We start from the raw sequence: 19796 nt of genomic DNA, 5'->3' as shown, positions 1-19796 counted from the left end.
ATTGATGGCTTGTCTCTATATGATATGGCTCACATATATTAAGTTTTGCATTCTTCAATGGTCCGCACACCTGCAAGGCCCACACACCTTTGTGTTATGATGCGTATACTTTTGTTATATGATATGGCTCTCATCTTATATATGAACATTCAATGAGATTGATAATACAATGTGAAACTATGATCCTTATATTCAGTAAGGTTGTGATTGGACCAACAAGAGACAATAATATATACTACAGTGACCTTGACGTAAAGGCATATTAGTGACCTTGACTTGGATAGTAACTATGATGCTTTTGATTGTTGAAAATTGGCAGCTCAGGGATGAATTTCTAAAAATTGAAAGTCTAAAAATAGAAAGTCTAAAAATAGAATTTCTAAAAATAGAAAGTCTCAAGTATGACTTTCCATAAATAGTAAATCACCTTGCATCAATTGGTAATCAAGTATTGTTGATGGAAAATCCCTTTTGATCATCAATCAATCATAATAGTTCAAATTTCGACTTAATCATCATTCGATTCATTCCTCTCTCTTTTTAATGCTCTTACGCAACTCTTACGCTCTCTTACACACTTTAATGACTCGTTATAAAAAGATTCCTCTTACACCTCTTTAATGCATAAGTTACACTTCTCTCTTAAATGCAGAAGTTACACTCCTCTCCTTTATGGCATAAGTTACACTCCTATTTTGGCATATGTAACTCCTCAAGGCATAGGAGTTACTCATTAATTCGACCTCCTTGCTCTTCTTATATATTTGTGCCTCTCATCCTCACTCGATACACTTACTTGTGCTTGTGAAAGGAGAATTCGAACTTGAGAAAGAGAGAGTTAGAGAGTCTAGAGGAAGATTGAGAGAGAGAGAGAGAGAGAGTCTTGAAGAAGAAGAGTAGATCTTGGAGAGCCAAAGTGATTCATTGTTTGCATCAGCTACTGCTATCAGAGATATTCTTTAGATTTGGGTGAACTTCTTCATTCTCTCATTGTACTTTGTATCTCTGCTGAACAATTGATTTCTAATAGAAGAATTTGGTTGCGTTTTCCCCTTGTGGGTTTTGCCCTGGTCATTGACCTAACTTCTATGTGTCTCGTTGAGTCCTTGGTTGTCTTCCATTATGCATATGGTTTATATGGTTTATGTTCTATCTATAATTACTTAGCTTATTTTGCAGCATATAGAAGTTCTATATTTAACTTTTAAGTGATTGTAACAACATAGAACACCATAATTTCAACATGATATCTGAGCTTTGGTGAAGACAAGCTCAAGAAGACAAACTCCATTTCCAACTCTGTTTCCGCTGAAATATCTCTCGTTGTCTGCCCTATTTATAGCTCTCTTTCCGCTGGAATATCTCTTGCTGTCCACTCCACTTCCAACTATTTTTCTGCTGAAATATATCTTGTTGTCCGCTCCATTTGTAGCTCTCTTTTTGCTGAAATATCTCTTGTTGTTCATTCTACTTGCTCCTCATTTTCTGCTAGAATATCCCCTCTCATTTGCCGCTGAAATATCATTCATTGCTCCTTATTTCTTACCGCTGAAATCTTATTTGCTGCTCCTTTCTTGCTGTTGAAATCTTATTTGTTGCTCTTTACTTGGTGCTAAAATAAGATCTTATTTGTTGTCCTATTTGCTACTGAAAGTAGAACCAAAATCAGAGTACTTTCTTGTTTCTGCTCTTTCTAGTTCCTCTCCTGTAGATTCTTGTGACAACTGGTTGGTTGATAGTGGTGCTTCAAGGCACTTTACTGGTTATAAAGAAGTTCTCTCAAATTTGGTTGAGAGGGAGACAAATCTGAAAATTATACTACATATCCTATAAAGGGATCTGGTTCTGTTTCTTTTTATCTGGATCAAGAAGTTTTGTATGTACCTGGTTTAAAATTAAGGTGTTGCATGTGTTTGATAATTATGGTTTTGGTATTTGTTGATGCATGTAAAAGTAAAGAATAGTTTTACTTCTGTTTATGCATGTGCAAGAAAGTGTTGTCTTGAAAAGAAGTGTAATGCATAAAAGGTTATGAAAGAATAACTGATAGAAATTGAATGTTGAAGATAGATTGATTTTGATTCTCTCACATTATATGAGAAATGACATAATCTTATGGGTTTTGGTAATTTTGATATTAGAGTTTACTGATAATAGTGGTTGTAGGTAAGGATCATCAATTTTGCAAAAGATGTGTTAATTTTAGATAACAATGGTATGTTCTATGATTAAGACAATTTACTTCAATGTTCCTTTAGCAGCCCAATGACAAATTTCAATTATATCCAACAACAATCACATTAACTTATAAACATTCGCAATAAATGTAGATAGAACATAAAATCGTATGCATAAGACAGACCAAGACAAGAGGACACAAGATGTGGCACATGCCAGGGACAAACCCCAATGTGGGGAAATCCTTTGATCAAATCTTCTTATTATTCTTCAATAGTTCAATAGAGAGAGAGAGTACAAATATAAGCCCAAAACATATCTGCTAAAACAACAATCAAATCAGCCATAAGCAGAAAGTCAACGGTGGTATAAGCTGCCCCAAAATGTCCTCCAAACAATAGTCCAAATCAGCCTTCCAAGAGAGTCAAAGTCAACTCAAAATCTTCGATCAAACCCAGTCAAAGTATAGCGAAAGTCTGCTGTACCTTTCTGCAGTCAAACGTGATGTCAACGATGGTTAACCACCTCCAAATGCCTCAATTTTTGTGCCAAAGAATGCAGCCCAGAGAAATCGGAAATCTGGCCCAAAAATTGAATTCAACGCAAGTCAAACAGCCCTTGGTCAACGCCCTGAAATCTATGGTCTGTTCTGCCCAGAAATTCAATCTCCTGCCACACGTGCGAAGAAGAAAGAGGCGCTGCCCAGCCACACGTGTGAAAATGGGAGAGAGAAGAAGATGTGATGAGATGATGATGTCCAAATGAGGAAAATGTCTCTCTTATTTATACACAACGTTGAGGGTGAAAAGACACATATGTTGGGCTTCATGAGCCTACATTTGACTAGAGTCGACCTTGATAATTTGTACATAAAAGAAATAAATTCATAATTCCATTTCCGCTTATCAGAATGAGATGATCTTTGTATCAAAATTGTACCTATCCGAAAGAGGAATTCAATGCAATAATCATTTCCATCATATGAGCTATCATAAGGTGGAATTTGGCCCTAATTGCCAATTTTAACACTCCCTCTCAATTAGAGAGAATTCCATCTGTCGATCCATCATCATGCCAACCTGACAGCCTCTACCATCATGCCATCATTGCTCTGCACTGCTCTGCTTTGCGCTGTTGAAACATGAAGAAATAATGAAGAAGAAGTGATCAAGAGTGTATCATACCACTCTCCACTGACTAAAGTCAGAGCTTGATCCGAGATCAAGTTGTTGAACACCATGCATCCTTGTCATAGGGAGTACGACAGTACATGATGCATCCATCGGTAGTGCTATGGTCCCTAACTAACTTTTCCCAGCTCATTGGCCAAATGAGAGGTACTTCCCATGAGTCCCGGACTCTATGGGTAGGATGTGTGTCAGGGCATCAACCTATGTCACAGGGTTCGGCGAACCTGAAGCTTCAGGTTCGAAATTCGGCGAACCTGTAAAAATTTTTTGAAGTTCGTTCAGGTTCGCCGAACCTCAAGTCGAACTCGAACCTCAAGCCGAACCTCAACGAACCTAATCGAACTTAATCGCGAACTTAAATGAATTTTTTGAAGTTCGGCGGTTTTCTTGACGGTTTTCTTGGCTGACTGTGGTACACGAGCTTGGTTTTGTGAAGTCAAATATCAGAACATAATGCTACAGGAAACAACATAAAACTCATAAATAAAAGTGCAATTGCACACCGAATAATTGCACTGTTTAAATCTAAAAACTCCATTGATTTGTTGTTCACCCCAAAAAAGGAAAACGGGTAAACTCACTACGCAGAGAAGAAGTGTGGGATGAGCTCACTACGCAGGGTGGTTTTTATAGATAAGGGACACTGATTACTTTGCTTTGAGAATGTAAATCTGGGAAACAGTCGAGACCTGCAACGTGCCTCCTTGATTATGAATAATATACTCAAAATATTTAACAGTGTCCTATTTGAAATCGGACTTTTGAATATTGAATAACATTGAAATTTGACTGTTGCAGGTGAGATAATTACGTCAAACAACTGGCTTTCTTTAATTGACAATTACAATTTATTTGTGTGTTTAACAAATTTGTGTTCGTCAACTTTATGAAAATTGCATTTCCAACGACTTCTGGGATCTGGGTTTTTAAAAGAACGATGAAGTTTGACTGTGACTTGGTATCTGTATATTCTTTTATATTTAACCGGTGGTCTGCTCGACTATAGTCTATATTTAACAGATTCTGGTTAATTAACTTTATAAAATTGTATCAAAGGCTATAAAATGAAATATCTAACTTATTAAACTAATTTATAATGTATGGATTACACTGAGATTCTCGATTCTTCAAATAAAATATATAATAGAATTTTGTATAAGTTAAAGAAATGAGCATTATGATGGTGAAATCCAAAGTTTTTCATCATAAATATATATATATATATTGAAAAATATGTATAGTCGAACCTAATGCCGAACCTCATTCGAACCTGATCGGAAAATTCGAATTCGAATCGAACTTAATTGTTGTCGAACTCGAATTCGAACTCGAACCGTGTGACATAGGCATCAACAGGAGAAGGTGAATCACTCATCCTGCTCATATGCCATAGGAGAAGGTGAACCACTCATCCTATGCATATGTCAATTGTAGGGGAAGGGCTCACCCTACATGCATGTGTCCAAGTAGGGGAAGGTGAACCACTCACCCTACACACAAGTCAACCATAGTGGGTTATCACAAGGGAATGTGAACCACTCACTCTGTATCTAGGGCACCACTAGGGGAAGGTGAATCACTCACCCTATGGTCACTCATAGCTCCCTGAGCTCAGTGTCCAACTCATATGGGACCCTCACAAGAGGGTCGTTCCATGACTACAAGTCTCTCTCGGAAAAATAAGAATATTAACTTCCCAAGAGGCTTTGTGAGAATGTCAGTGATCGGCTCATTTGTCTTGACGTGTTGGAGCCTAACTGCTCCCCGTTGTACCATATCCTGGATATAGTGGTACCTGATATCAATGTGCTTGGAGCGGTCGTGGAACATGAGATTCTCTGATAAAAGAATCCCACTCTGGTTGTCGCAGAAGATCACAGTCGTATCTAGCATGTGCTGAAATAGCTCACTGAAGAGCTTCCTCAACCAGATTGGTTCACAATAGGCCATACTCACAACATTGTATTCGACCTCGACGGTGCTTAGTGTAACTGATTTTTGCTTCCTATTCATCCAAGATATAGAAGCAAACCCCAAAGAGAAGCAACACCTAGACGTGCTCTTACGATCCACCACATTGACAGCCCAGTCAACATCTGAATATCCATGTAACCTCAAATTACCGGTAGTGTATCTCAGACCATAGTAGATAGTGCCCCAAAGATATCTCAAGAGATTCTTGGCAGCAATCTAATGAATGTGATAAGGCTCGACTATATATTGACTCAAGTTCACAACAAAGCATATGTCAGGAGGAGAGTTGACCGAGAACATCAATGCCCCCACAAATTGATAATACTCGATATGGTTCACTAATTCGGGCCCAACAACACTTCCACATAGCTTCTTAAAGTTGAGTTCCATCAGAGTAGTCACAGACTTACAGTCCACCATCCCACATCTCTCAAGTAGCTTCACAATATATTTTCCTTGAGAAAGGAAAATCTCACCTGGCTTTTGCCAGACCTCCAACCCTAGGAAATAATGCATCAGTCCTAGGTCCTTCATCTTGAACTTGGAAGCCAACTCCCTCTTGCATTGATGAATGAGAGGGTCATCACCTGTTAGAAAGAGATCATCCACATAAAGGACTAGAATGAGGGGTCTGTCCTTTTCAACCTTGAAGTATAGGTTCGGGTCAACATCGCTTCTTGTAAACCCCAGCTTCATAAGATAACTATCGATCCTCTCATACCAAGCCCTAGGGGCTTGCTTCAACCCATAGAGGGCTTTCTTCAACCTGCATACATGTGTCTCATGATCTTGAACTTCGAACCCCTCAGGTTGTTCCACATATACTTCCTCCTTAAGCGAACCATGCAAGAAGGCAATTTTGACATCCATTTGATGAAGGTTCCATCCTTGCGAGGCAGCAAGGGCTATGATCGAACGAATGGTGGTATATCGGGAAACTAGTGCAAATATCTCATCATAGTCTACTCCTTCCTTTTGAGAGAAGCCTCGAGCTACAAATCTAGCCTTGAATTTCTCAGCACTCCCATCAACTCCATGTTTGATCTTGTAGAGCCATTTCAAAGTGATCACGGATTTATCCTTGAGTCTAGGAACTGCTTCCCAGATGTCATTCTTCATGATCGATTCATACTCTTTGTTCATCGCATCCTTCCAAACTTGTTGCTTCACGGCTTCTTCGAATGTACAAGGCTCAGATTGTACAATAGTACTCATGATAGCTAAGTACCCTTGGTACCTATTCGGCTTCTTGCTTTCACGGAATGTCCCTCTCAGTGCAATGTGTTTCTCGGCATCTTCAAGAGTATCTTTAAGCCACAAAGGCCTCTTTCTTGTAGTAGAGGGCTCACAAGGAGGTGGATCAATGGGATCCATCGGTCCTTCAACATCGGGCATCGGTACATCGGATGAAGATTCATCTTGCTTTTCTGCATCAACATCATCATTGGCCTTCCTAGGAATAGGAAGATCTCGAATCTTTCTAAGTGCAGAATCTTCATCGAAAGTGACATCATGACTTAACTCCACTTCCCTTTGACCAGACACATAGATTCTATATGCCTTCGAAGTTTCACTGTAGCCAACAAATGTTCCTTTCTTCCCAGATGCATCTAGTTTGTTTCTTTTCTCTTTCGGCGCATGAAACTATACGGGACATCCAAAAATTCTAAAATGAGAAACATCAGTTTTTTTACCAGTGAATACTTTTTTGGGGAGTCTTGAGATCCAAAGCTTGATGTGGGCATCAGTTTTGGATATACACAACGGTGTTGGCAACTTCTCCCCATAAGAACTTCGGAAGACCTTGATCATGAAGCATAGCTCGGGTAGCTTCGATGATAGTACGATTCTTCCTTTCAGCAACACCATTTTGTTCAGGAGTATAAGCGGTTGTAGTCTCCCTCTTAATGCCAACTTCTCTACAATAGTCTTTGAATTCATTAGACTCATATTCGGTCCCATTATCGATCCTCAAAATTTGATCTTCTTCCCTATTTGATTCTCGACCAAGGCTTTGAAGGAGAGGAACCATTTGAATGCTTCGTTCTTCTTCTTTAAGAAATAGATCCATGTTTTGTGAGAGAAGTCATCCACAAAAATAACATAATACAAATATCCACCCAAAGATGTAACGGGCATCATACCTGATAGATCAGAATGGACCAATTGAAGAATATCAATGGTTTGAGTCTCACTTGAGGGGAATGGTCCCCTTGTATGTTTTCCAGCTTCACATCCCTGACAAACACCTTCATGATTCAAGTTGAATTCGGGCATCCCTATGACCATCTTCCATACATCGGATAAGGCTTTTAAATGAAAATGAAGGTGAGCAAATCTTTGCTACCATAATTCGAATTGAAGAGAGGTGTCACAAATCATAGCTCCTAACGGACTTCCTCTAACTTGATAGAGACCTTCAACCCTGAATCCTAGAGTGAATGCATCTCTTGGATTCCTTTGCTAAAGACGAACCTTCCCATCAATGAATGACATCTTAGAACCTTTATCTTCCATCGCAGAAATAGAAACCAAGTTCTTTTTCAAGTTTGGTACATATAGCACTTCTTGTAGGCGAAGGGTTTGACCTTGATTTAAGTGAAGAGTCACAGTCCCAATTCCTTTCATGGGATAGGTGGTATTGTCCCCAAGTATGATCTCCATATTTGTCTTCTTCTCAACCAAGTTTGAGAGAGCTTCTTTATACCCAGTGAAGTGCCTTGAGGCACCACTAGCAATCAACCAATGGTCCAATGTATCCGGAGGAGAGGCAGTGGAAAGTGCAGAATGAAGACAAAATTCATTTTTCTTTGCAACATTAACCTCATCATACCTGGAGTTTCTCGACTTCTTGGGAGGACGACCACCTCCATTTCGAGTAGCAGGTGCATTCCTCTTTCCTTTGTTATTGAACCTGTTGTTCCTTTGATTGCCATTGCCCTTGAAGTTGTTGTTGTTATTGTTGTCATCATCTTGTGGAGTATCCTTCTTGTGAGGACACTCTCTAGCAAAGTGGCCAAACTTGTTACAATTGAAGCATCTTCCTTTTCTTCCTTCTTTGAATCCCTGCTTGAACCCTTGTCCTTGATTCCTTGGACCAACATTGTTTCTTCTTCTAGAATGAGCGGAGAAGGCAGTAGGATTGTTTCCATTTGAGGGCTTGTCTCATTCCATCATCCTTATTTCTTCTTGAGTGCATCTGGCCAATAGTTCCTCATATCTCGGAATCTTGTCATTGTTAAGAATGGTAGTGTTGAACACATCCCAATCTCTTGTAAGGCCCCCAAGTGCAATAAGAGAGAGTTCCCTATCACCAATGACTTCTCCAATAGATAAGAGATCATTCTTGATCTCGATGATCCTCATGAAGTAGGATTGGATGGATTCTCCTCTATCCATCTTGATGTCTTTCAACTTGTTCTTGAGAAAGAGAATTTGATTTGCATTGTTCACTTTGAACATCCCAACCAATCTTTCGTACATCTCCTTAGATGTTTCCAAATCAGAAATATATGCAACCAAAGGCTTATGAATAGAATCAACAATAATCTTTTTAGCTTTTGTCTCACCTTTCTTGTACTTTGTTTGAATAGCAGCGGATGCATTTGAAGGAGGCTCGGTTATTCTTCCCTTGACATAGTCCATGGCATCATTCTCTTCCAAAGTCAAATCCAAAATCATTTTCCATGCATGATAGTCGGATTTGTCTTTAAGCTTGTCCTCGGATTTGAAGAAAGATGTAGTCGTCGTTGGGACTAGTTCTAAGTCCTTGTCCAACAACTTCCTTTAGTGATTTCTTTGCTTCACTCTTGCTTGGACGTTGTCTTCACCTTAACTGTGATACCATGTTAATTTTAGATAAAAATGGTATGTTCTATGCTTGAGACAATTTACTTCAATGTTCCTTTAGCAGCCCAACGACAAATTCCAATTATATCCAGTAGCAGTAACATTAACTTTAAAACATTGATGGTAAATGCAGATAGAACATAAAATCATATGCATAAGACAAGCCAAGACAAGAGGACACAAGATGTGGCGAAACCCTTTGATCAAATCTTCTTATTATTCTTCAATAGTTCAACAAAGAGAGAGTACAAATATAAGCCCAAAACAGATCTGCTAAAACAATAGTCAAATCAACCCTAACCAGAAAGTCAACGGTGGTCAAAGCTGCCCCAAAATGTCCTCCAAACAGCAGTCCAAATCAACCTTCCAAGAGAGTCAAAGTCAGCTCAAAATCTTCGGTCAAACCCAGTCAAAGGAGAGAGAAAGTCTATTGTAATTTTCTGTAGTCAAACCTGAAGTCAATGTCGAAGTCAACGCTAGTCAACCTCCAAATGCCTCGATTTCTGTGCCAAAGAATGCGGCCTAGAGAAATCAGAAATCTGGCCCAAAAATTGAAGTCAACGCAAGTCAAACACCCCTCGGTCAACACTGGTCAACGCCCTGAAGTCAACAGTCTGTTCTGCCCAGAAATTCGGCCTCCTGCCACATGTGCGAAGAAGAAAGAGGAGCTGCCTAGCCACACGTGCGAAAATGAGAGAGAGAAGCCTCCAATGATGTTTGACCCAAACAAGAGAGAGAAGATGTGATGAGATGATGATGTCCAAATGAGGAAAAGGTCTCTCCTATTTATACACAACGTTGAGGGTGAAAAGACACATCTGTTGGGCTTCATGAGCCTACATTTGACTAGAGCCGACCTTGACAATTTGTCCATTGAAGAAATAAATTCATAATCCCATTTTTGTTTATCAGAATGAGATGATCTTTATATCAAAATTGTAACTCTCCAAAAGAGGAACCCAATGCAATAATCATCTCCATCATATGAGTATGATATGATCTTTATATCAAAATTGTACCTCCCCGAAAGAGGAATCCAATGCAATAATCATCTCCTTCATATGAGCTGTCCTAAGGTGGAATTTGGCCCTATGTGCCAATTTTAACAAGATGGAATGGTAGTTTTCTAAACTAAGCTCTTTTGCAGCGATCAAAGATGGATTATATCTAATATCATTGCATACAATGAAGTCAATATGTATAATTATTATTACATGCCTTCACTATGGGATCAATATTTGTTCATGGAAGACCTATCCATGCATTGATTCATGATAAGTAATCATCAATATAAACTGTGGCACCAAAATTCACTCTTCACTATAAAGCATTACCTCATGTGAAAAAGATGGTTTTTGAAATGCCTAAGATTAGAGTGGATCATGATGGAGTTTGCCAAGTGGTGTTCAAGAAGATGCATTTCTTCTACCAATGACATATGACTGATGGACAATGGTAACTTATAGAGGTCGGATCAAGAGGGAGCTAACATTAAAAAATAAGTATTTTCAAGTCTTATGTTGTTTCTTTGTGTCACTACTCTTGTTTATATTTATCTTTATAGATCATTGATTATTCTTCCTGCATGAGTATTTGAATGATTCTTTCACTAACTTTTTGATGAGGATGCGATAAAAAAAAATAGATCCCGAAGATCATCAGGGTGCAAAATAGTGCAGGAAGAGTAAACTCCAAGAGGAAGCTAGTGCAAGATTAATAATAATAACAATTTTTCTTTTTCTTTTTCTTTTTGCATAAAATACATAATGGTACAAATTATGAAGACCAAACTTAGTTACATTCTCCAACAATTCTATCTCGCACAAGACGATATGTTCTGGGCATCCAAGTGAAGAAGAAGAATGAAGAAGGACAAATTCATCTCTAGTATTTCTCTCTCTCTCTCCTTGACTTCGCACATGTGACTTTATGGCATATTTTGGTCAGTAGTTTCTAGGTAGCAGGGCCGAGTTTCTTGGCATATTCTGGGAGGTCGAATTTTGGCCTAGGTAGATCAGGGAGGGTCGAATTTGATGGGAAGAAGATTAAGGATTCTTGGGAGCGGGAGCAGAAGCGGGAGCGGGGAATGACATTTTCCAAAGCTCCCAAGTTGGGAGCGAATTTTATGTAATATGTGTTTTTATATATGTTGATGCATATATGTCAACAAAAGCATGTAGAATGATGAATTAGTGATAGAAAACATAAAAACATGGATTAAACCATATAACATCTTTCATCTTGTAGTTATAATCTTCATCAACCACAGGTCCACAAATTACAAGTTCTCATTTATATAGCATGTAAGGGTGCACAACCAAAAGAAAATCGAGTGCAATCCATCTCTGGACCTGAAATACATCAACCAATAGGCTCTAGATGGCCTCTAACATCCAAAAAAATCATGCTACAACAAATACCTACATATCATCAAAACCATTGCTTATCTTGGGATCTTTATCATTAATATCACCCTCTAAGCATTAACATAAGATAGAAAAATCGTAGCATGTCAAGTCAATATTTTGTTTGATTGATGGGTACATTTTTAGTAGGGTCATGATAGAGGAGTTCAACAACCAATATCGCTAACATTAAGGTACATAGAGGGCATGGCGCTCTTGATTAAATACTGAGGGCCTTTTTAGTCCCATTGACCTAATTTTGTGGTCATCCGAGGACATTAATAAATCTAAATCTAATCATACCCTAGTACATGACAAAATCCAACAGAAACATTGCAATTGCCCCAATCCTGAAATCCCAAAAAACTGATAAGTATGCTGGATTTTGAGTGAGACCTAAAATTCTACTTTCTCCATATGAAATCCAACGAGGTCAGAATCAATCTCACACATCCTGAGTCATTTCATGGTAATGTAAAAATTAAAGCAAAATGATGAAAATGAAAGATAAAGGAGAATGTCACTTTTATTACCATGAATTACATATCAATACTAGGGCCATAGGCTTGAATATTAGGCTGTCCCCTCAAAAATTCCTATTTCTTAAAAAAAAAATTGCGCTTGGAATGTCTTGGTCAATTTTTTTTGAGAAGAAAGCTAGGGAGCGGATTATTTTTTGCGGGAGCACGCTCTCGAAAATCACTTGCAAAAGAGAGCAAATCAGGGGCACGGTCCCAAGGCTGCTCTTGATGCACTCCCGCTCGGGGCACGCTTTGGGAGCAGATTCTGGTGCCGGGGGGTGGGGGGCGCTCCCCCGCATCCCTAAGAAGATTGACGTGACAAGAGGGTTGTTTGACCAGGTTTGACCATAGCATTGTTGGTCAGTTTGACCATCATAGTTGATTAGCAAAATTAGGTGTATCTCTGTTGAACTGAAGAATTTTTCCAAGGAAAAGGTTGTTGGGTTTTTCCCCCATGTTGGTTTCAATAGGGTAAATCTTGTATTGTCTTTATGCATTGTGATCTCTACTGTCCTAATGCATTTATGGTTGAATTTCTGAAGTGTAATTGCTTAATGATAAACTGGAAGTACTAAAAGAATATCTTTGTCATTAGAAGTAATTGTTAGTATTTTAGAAATTACTGCTTGTATCTATTGCACTTGAGAAATCAACACTCCACAGATACTGAGGCCCTTAAGAGGAGTACATTGGCCATAACAAGTGAAGCGTTGAGAGTCTGGAGCCTCCTAGCAGCATTATCAAATGACACATGTCCCAGAGCACCTCTAGGACCCAGAACATTGGTTGAATTTGACCTAGGTTTGAGGATTCTTTAGGATGACACCATTGGACCCAGCCTGCCCCCAGGCTGGTCTTGACACAACTTAATGGGCAACAACTGATTCAGAGCCCAGATGAGGATGGTCTCACACTAAGAGACTAGGGAGGGCTTGTTGCACTAGAGGAATCCTTAACGTTGGAGAGGAGGAGGCCTTATTTAGCAGTTGGAGACCCATGGAGACCACTTTGTGGCACCCCAACTGGATCTTGGGACCCCACAGGAGGTATTGAGGTGAATTTGAGGGCCAACCCTCAAATCATGGACTTTATAGGCATCTACACCTTATTGGACACCTCATCACCTTGGACATGGCATTTGGAGCATTTTTGATGGATGACGTCAATGTGAGAGAGGTTACAACTCACATGTGTGGACAAATTAGGGCATATTTTGATAAAGCTAATGGGTTGGCTTGTAACCCAAGTACATTTTAGCATCAAACTTGTTTTAGGGGCTTTGTAGGCATAATTAGTAGTCCTAATCCTCATATAAATAGAGGATAGGCTCATTGTATTGGATCATGATCACTTGTGATTGTTTTCGACTCTCTTGGAGATTTTTGCCCTTCTTGTATCTTGTGGAGATGTGACTCTATGGTGTACTTTGCTATTTGGAGCTATTTCTTTGGTCTTGGAGATGTCATTTTGGAGCAATAAAGGCTTGTTCATGCATTCTATCTTGTAAGTGTACCTTGGATTTGATAAATCTTGTCTTTTTGTGTCTAATGTGTGGAATAGTTAATTATCTAGGGTTTGTATTGTGCTAGTTATTGTTGAAAATCATTTCATGAAATCTAGATGGTAGTATTGTATGCATTACTCACTTATAGAATGTGAATGGCAATCCCATTGGTGAATCTTTAAACCAGTGTTGCGAAAATCGCGATTTTTTGAGTTTGGCGATATTATCGCCTGATTTTTACGCTTATCTTTTTTCACAAAAAACGTGAAAAAATCGCGATTTTTTGGGGATATATATATATATATATATATATATATATATATATATATATTAACCTCCTGACGATGTTTTTGATGAGGAGGAGGAGCAACAGGAGGAGGAGGTGACACAACCTACCCAAGCTACCCTTGTCACCAGTAGAGGACGTGGTCTACCTCCTGTAGGTCCTAGTTCTTCAGCTTCTAGAGCACAGCAGAGTCCACTGCCAACTCCACCAACATCTACATCTAGAGGGGCAAAGGAAATCAGTAGTATTAGACTTTAGTTATTTGGTTCATTTCATTGTATATGAAATTATGACTCATGATATGAGATACATTATTATATTTTTTGTTGATATTTTGAGGCTGAGTTGGGACTCAAGAGTCAGGACTTACTATTCAGGACATGATTCACTGTTATGTGTGATGTGGCACTAGAAATGATATTACACATCTTATATATTAGTTCTTTTATCATATGTATGTGTCAATGCATTTATTTTATGTTGTAGATGCTTTAGGTAATAAAAAAATTGAAAAAAAATGAATATTTTTGTATGTTACGATTTTTTCCCGATTTTTTCCCGATTTTCATGATTTTTTTCCGATTTTTTCCCCTCGCCGATAATGTCCCAATAACGATTACTGCAACATTGCTTTAAACTAGTTCTCCAAATTGATTTTTCTCCCTCACAAATTGATAGCTAGGGTTTCGTTATTCTCTTAATCTTTGCCAAGATCTAGCAATTCTTTCACTCCCTTAGACTTCATCAGCCAAGGACTAGGCACTGGCATTGGTCACCTTGTTGATCATCTGTAAAACTCACACTAAATCTAATTTTCTCTCCCTAAACCTAATTTTCGGCCCCTTAAGGATAAGCCGCTAACAAGGGCTAGGGAACAAATATCAACTAGGTTTGAAGTTGTTGGCATGTAGGAGGATTCAACAGTGGAAGGAGAGTTGATTGCCTCAAAATCAACTCCTTCTAGTGGTTAAACCATCCATTCTTAGGTTAAATTCTTATGCCATTGGTAAATTTTTCCCTAGTAAAGCCCTAGTTTGCCCTAGGCTTCAACTTGGGGCTTGTTGAAAGCTTCCTGTTCCATCAATTGAAGGTATTCATTGCTTGGAAGCCTTTTCCTTGACCTTGTGATTCTAGGTGAGTCCTTTTGGCTTGATATTTTCCCTAGCCCTAGATCATGTTGTGCCCTAGCTAGGCATATTGGAGGATGTAATTTCCCTGTCATGCTTCCTAAGCCTTGTCATTAGAAAGAGTTACCCTCCAGAAGTCTGTTTTGTCACCTTATCCCTTATGCTTAGCATATCCTTCTAGGTGACCTATTAAAGGGAAGCCTACCCAGTGGTGAAAGTCCACAAAAAAGCAGGGGAGTAGTGGCTGTGGTGACAATGGGCCACACTTGGTATTCTTGTTCCCCAGTCTAGTTTTTGCCATGTGAGCTCCCATCACAAGACCTGCTAGATTTTGAGGCAACAATAACTCCATCCTCCATCCATTAAGATATTGTATATGTTTTAAACACACTCTCTCTCTCTCTCTATATATATATATATATTGAATGTGTTTCCTGTGTTGCATTTCAGGTGTCGATGTGTCCCTTATCTGACCCTAATATCCACATATCCCATTTTCCATAGTCACATGACTTAGGCTAGCACACTAATATGTAAGGATTGATGATAGAATTGGTCTTGCTATATTGATAAGTTTGTTGTAGCCAAATGTTTTATGAATCATTTGAGTTGTTAAACTCTATGATGCCAAAATTCAAGCATTTCCATTTCAAAAATACTTTGACACATTTCATATTCTTCAAAATATTTTCAAATTCTTAGCGTTGCTGGCTGTTTTTTCTGAACACTTGATATTCTTTGTTGCTTTTGAAAGTAGTGCATATTTGTTTCTGTTTATTCAACTCAAGTTTTATTCCAGAAAACAGGATATTGTTTTTTAAGAATATGAAGTTTTGCTTGTTTGCAGACGTTGATACCTCCGATTGAATGCATAACGATAACAGTCATGTAGAAAGGATGTTTCGTAAATTGTTTTAATTCTCTGGCATAGTTCATACCTTTTTGAAGGGTCATTAACATTTTGTGATGTGGCTGTCATTTTTGTCATAGTACTAACTTTGGGATTTATTTCATTAAAGGCAAACTGGACAGTTGCAGGTATTGAGTGCTCATCATCAGTCTGGAGGGGTATGGCTCATTCTTTTTTAAGCTAATGTAGAGTGAATTGTAGGCTAGGCTAATATGAAAGGTTCCTGTATTATTAATGTGATGTTTATTTTTTGGCAGGAACGTTCAGTGTCAACAATATTGTATCTTGTCTCACTACAGGACCTTACACATTGCCCATTCCGTGTGGTAGATGAAATCAACCAAGGTTAGTGAAAATCTGTAATGATCTATATTTATAGCTTTTATCTCATTATGTTCAGATTTTGGAGGTAAATATCGTCATTGTTGAGATGATGCTTGTGGCACTGATTCACTGAATGTTAAAGGTTGCCAAGAATGTTCAGTCTTACAGACAATTAGATAGAAAGCTAGCTACAACTTGTTTATTAATATTATTTGGAGATCCTACAACTGTTCATTTATTTGTGAACCATTTTTAAAGTGCCCATTCAAATTTCCAGTCTGAATAATATTTGTTTGTATGCTCTTATGAGGTCAACATTTTGACACGTTTGATTTTTTTGGACTCTAGGAATGGATCCTATAAATGAGAGGAACATGTTTCAGCAACTTGTAAGGGCTGCAAGTCAACCCAACACACCACAGTAAGAATCAAGATTATTTTTCTGTGATGTCCTCTGTATCTGGTAAAAAAGAAGGCTGGGTACACACCAGGAGTTTTCTCTTGAATCTAAGTAGCCTGATGCATGGAAATAACTAGTTTAAATGTCTTATTTGTAGGTGTTTTTTGTTGACGCCAAAGTTACTTCCAGATCTAGATTATACAGATGCTTGCAGTGTCTTGAATATTATGAATGGACCTTGGATCGAAAAGACATCAAAAGGTATAGACCACACTTAGTTTCAATGTGGTCCAGATGACGTGGAACTATTGTTCTTGCTTGCTTGCCTTTTGTTCCTGATATATTTTTTCTGTCCTTTCTTTGTTGACAGTGCAAGTGAAAGTTTGATCCTCTGTTTTTATTTTATTTTTTCTTACTGATATGCTAGTGTAGCATTCTTTAATGGTCTGGGAAGCATATATTTGTGGTAATGTTTGTCTGACTACATTTATTCTCTTGACATGACAGCTTGGAGTAATGGTGCGAATTGGGGAACAGTAACCGAAATGTTGTCACAACATTCAACATAAATGTATTTTGTATAACTAGAAATGCTTCTCGTTGGTTCCTTGCCATCCTTGTATTTCTTCCGTTGTGCAATATATACTGGTCGATGCATTTTTCATTTAATTTTCATATCTATGCGTTATGTATCATTGGGAGAACTAATACACTTTAGTACTGGAGTCAGCAACTTACATCGGATGCAAGAGGAAAATGAATGTGCAGTTGATTTGGGGTTATTAATCCGTGATATGTAGTTTGTAACTGTATTTAGGCATTGATCTCTAACAGTTGACCTACTGAATGAGTATACAATCAACCCTGAAATTAAGTTCAAATAGTGTTGGAAACAAGTAAAGTATATAATTCTAGTAGTACGTTCAAAGAGTTTTAAAATATAACTAAATGCTAGTCTGAAATATTTAATCTGGTGAAATGTATTGACATCAAAGCATTTTAAGAATATTTTGACAAATCATAAATTTAGCTATCCCTTCTGAGTGGTTGTTTATGTTTAGATTTGAGAAAGAAACCACCATCAGATTCTTGAAGTGGAGTATGTTGAAGAAGAACTAATTCTTCTAACTACTAGTGAAATACTATACCAGTGAGCTATTTTGAGGCAATTCTGTTAATGCTTTTTGAGAAATGAGATCAGATGTTTTTATCCTTTCTTGACTACAGCTCCGTTAGAAATTGAAGATATAGACATTGGTATTGGCATAACATGTTAAATTTAAGACAATGAGCATGTCGATAACCTAAATGGTCCTTTACATGCCTGTGCTGTTTGGCATGTGTTGAAACTTGACACTCGACCTGCTCTGCAGTAATGGGTGGAGAATAGGTGCAACTTTATACACAACACTCTTTGTAAGTCTGACGTTCATGTCTCTTGGCTTGAGTTAGTTTGTGGCAGTACTATGGGATTATCCCTATCTCTGCCTATGACCCATGGATCGAGTCAATGAAACCAAACTTGGGTCAGTGAGCAGATAAAACACTCAAAAAGTAAAGACAAGAAATTTTATGGAGGGATCTGGGAAACTACTGCCTGCCATTGGTCATGGAGTCAAATAAAAACAAGAGCCCATGTCCATGTGGTGATGGGGAATTCCAATGAGTGATCTGCAAATGAACAGTCTCACTGGAGCAATGTGACTTGAGTCCTATTATCGACTCTGAAAACGCAACCGTCTCCTGGTTGCCCTAAACGTGATTGTGGGGAAATACATTTTACCCTACAAGCATCTGGGTTGAAGAACAATTTCTCAGAGTTGCAACAGCTTCATTAGAACCAGGGGTAAAATACACACAAAATCTCCTCTAGAACTAACTTAATCACACAGAATGAGAATGCAGCAAGCATGAATCAACAGAATTCAATACACAGGAAAGGAGAAAATATGTGGACGAAATGACCAATGTTTTATTCATTATCAAGATTTCTGGCAATTATAAGTAAGCTTAGATGCAATCTCAAGAGGTCCAACCCTTAATACACTCAGTTCTCAAGCATTAAATAGCTCTGACCTCCTAGAGGCTGGACCTTCATGTTGCCAGGTCTAAAGATTCCTCTGCTCTGCACATTGCCAACCGGCAAATGCGTCATGATTCCCATGGCTATGCCCGCAGGAATTTTTAGGGATTGTCTAAAGACTGCAGAACACTGATGTGTGAACACATGCACTGAATGAGCTTTGTCAAGTATTCATGCACAGATGAAACTGTCTCTCAACTGCCTTGATCACTTGCTGTTTGCTCAAAGTTTGCATGAATCTGGAAATGAGTCAAGGGTGTGCCTTGACTTGCATGAGATCACCCACCATTGATGCACCATTCTCCTTGCCGAAATTGAAAAACTAATTGGAATTGTATACATGAAGCATTATGATTGACAAGAGGAAATTCTCTAAATAGTAAATACCATGTACTCACAACTGCTGTAAACTTAGTCGATTAATAGAGATCTAAGGCATTTTGTGCTTTGCATGTTGGCAAATAAAGGAAAAGGAACTGCTGGTTTATTCTGGAAACACCACTGCCTCCATGGCAGTATTATCTTCTTTCCCAAATAAAGCTGTACTTGCTATTGACAAACTGCCTTAAAATTGAAAGTTTAAATGCTGTCAGGGATAGGTTGAAAGCAGGTCCAAAAGAGATGCTAAGGAGTGTGCCCTCCAGCTGGAAGCAGCCTCTGTAAATTGGTATTTGTAACTCGTTAGTGATACACCCTCATGCATTGTCTGAGTAGAATGTAGCTGCTCCTATGAACTGCTTTCATACCTGTGCCCTAAATGGGTCTAAAAGAGGTACAGATCAGCACCCTTCTCGTTGTTGATAAAACTGCCCCTGTTGATACACTCATACATCTTCAGAATAGAATATAACTGCTCCTATAAATTGCTGTCAACCCTCTGCCCTTAATGGTTATAAATGAGATGCAGAGCAGTATCCTTCTTGCTGTTAATAAAACTGCCCTACGCTGTTATTTCGTCTCTCAGAATAGGTCCAGAATAAGCCAAAGTAGAGCGCCCTCATCATGAAAACATTTAGTAACCCATGCTGTGAACTTAAGTAATTAG

At 38.4% G+C, this 19796-nt stretch overlaps 1 protein-coding gene across 1 annotated transcript in view; it reads left to right on the top strand.

Annotated features, from left to right (window-relative positions):
• Positions 1 to 17454, top strand: part of LOC149165802 (structural maintenance of chromosomes protein 5-like) — a 187974-nt gene extending 170520 nt beyond the window's left edge. The window contains exons 21-25 of the mRNA XM_089429941.1: positions 16054 to 16102; positions 16202 to 16289; positions 16617 to 16689; positions 16826 to 16929; positions 17176 to 17454. Coding sequence (XP_089286067.1) covers positions 16054 to 16102; positions 16202 to 16289; positions 16617 to 16689; positions 16826 to 16929; positions 17176 to 17237 — 376 coding nt within the window. The 3' untranslated portion in view covers positions 17238 to 17454. The remainder of the gene's footprint in view (positions 1 to 16053; positions 16103 to 16201; positions 16290 to 16616; positions 16690 to 16825; positions 16930 to 17175) is intronic.
• The last annotated feature ends 2342 nt before the right edge of the window (positions 17455 to 19796 follow it).

The sequence above is a fragment of the Pinus tabuliformis genome, chromosome 5_1, assembly GCF_031772625.1.
Source record: "Pinus tabuliformis cultivar Carrire ecotype Pingquan chromosome 5_1, CPIR1, whole genome shotgun sequence".
Taxonomy (NCBI): Eukaryota; Viridiplantae; Streptophyta; class Pinopsida; order Pinales; family Pinaceae; genus Pinus; species Pinus tabuliformis.
Note: the sequence above shows the minus strand (reverse complement) of the source record. Positions and strands in the feature narration are given on the sequence as shown.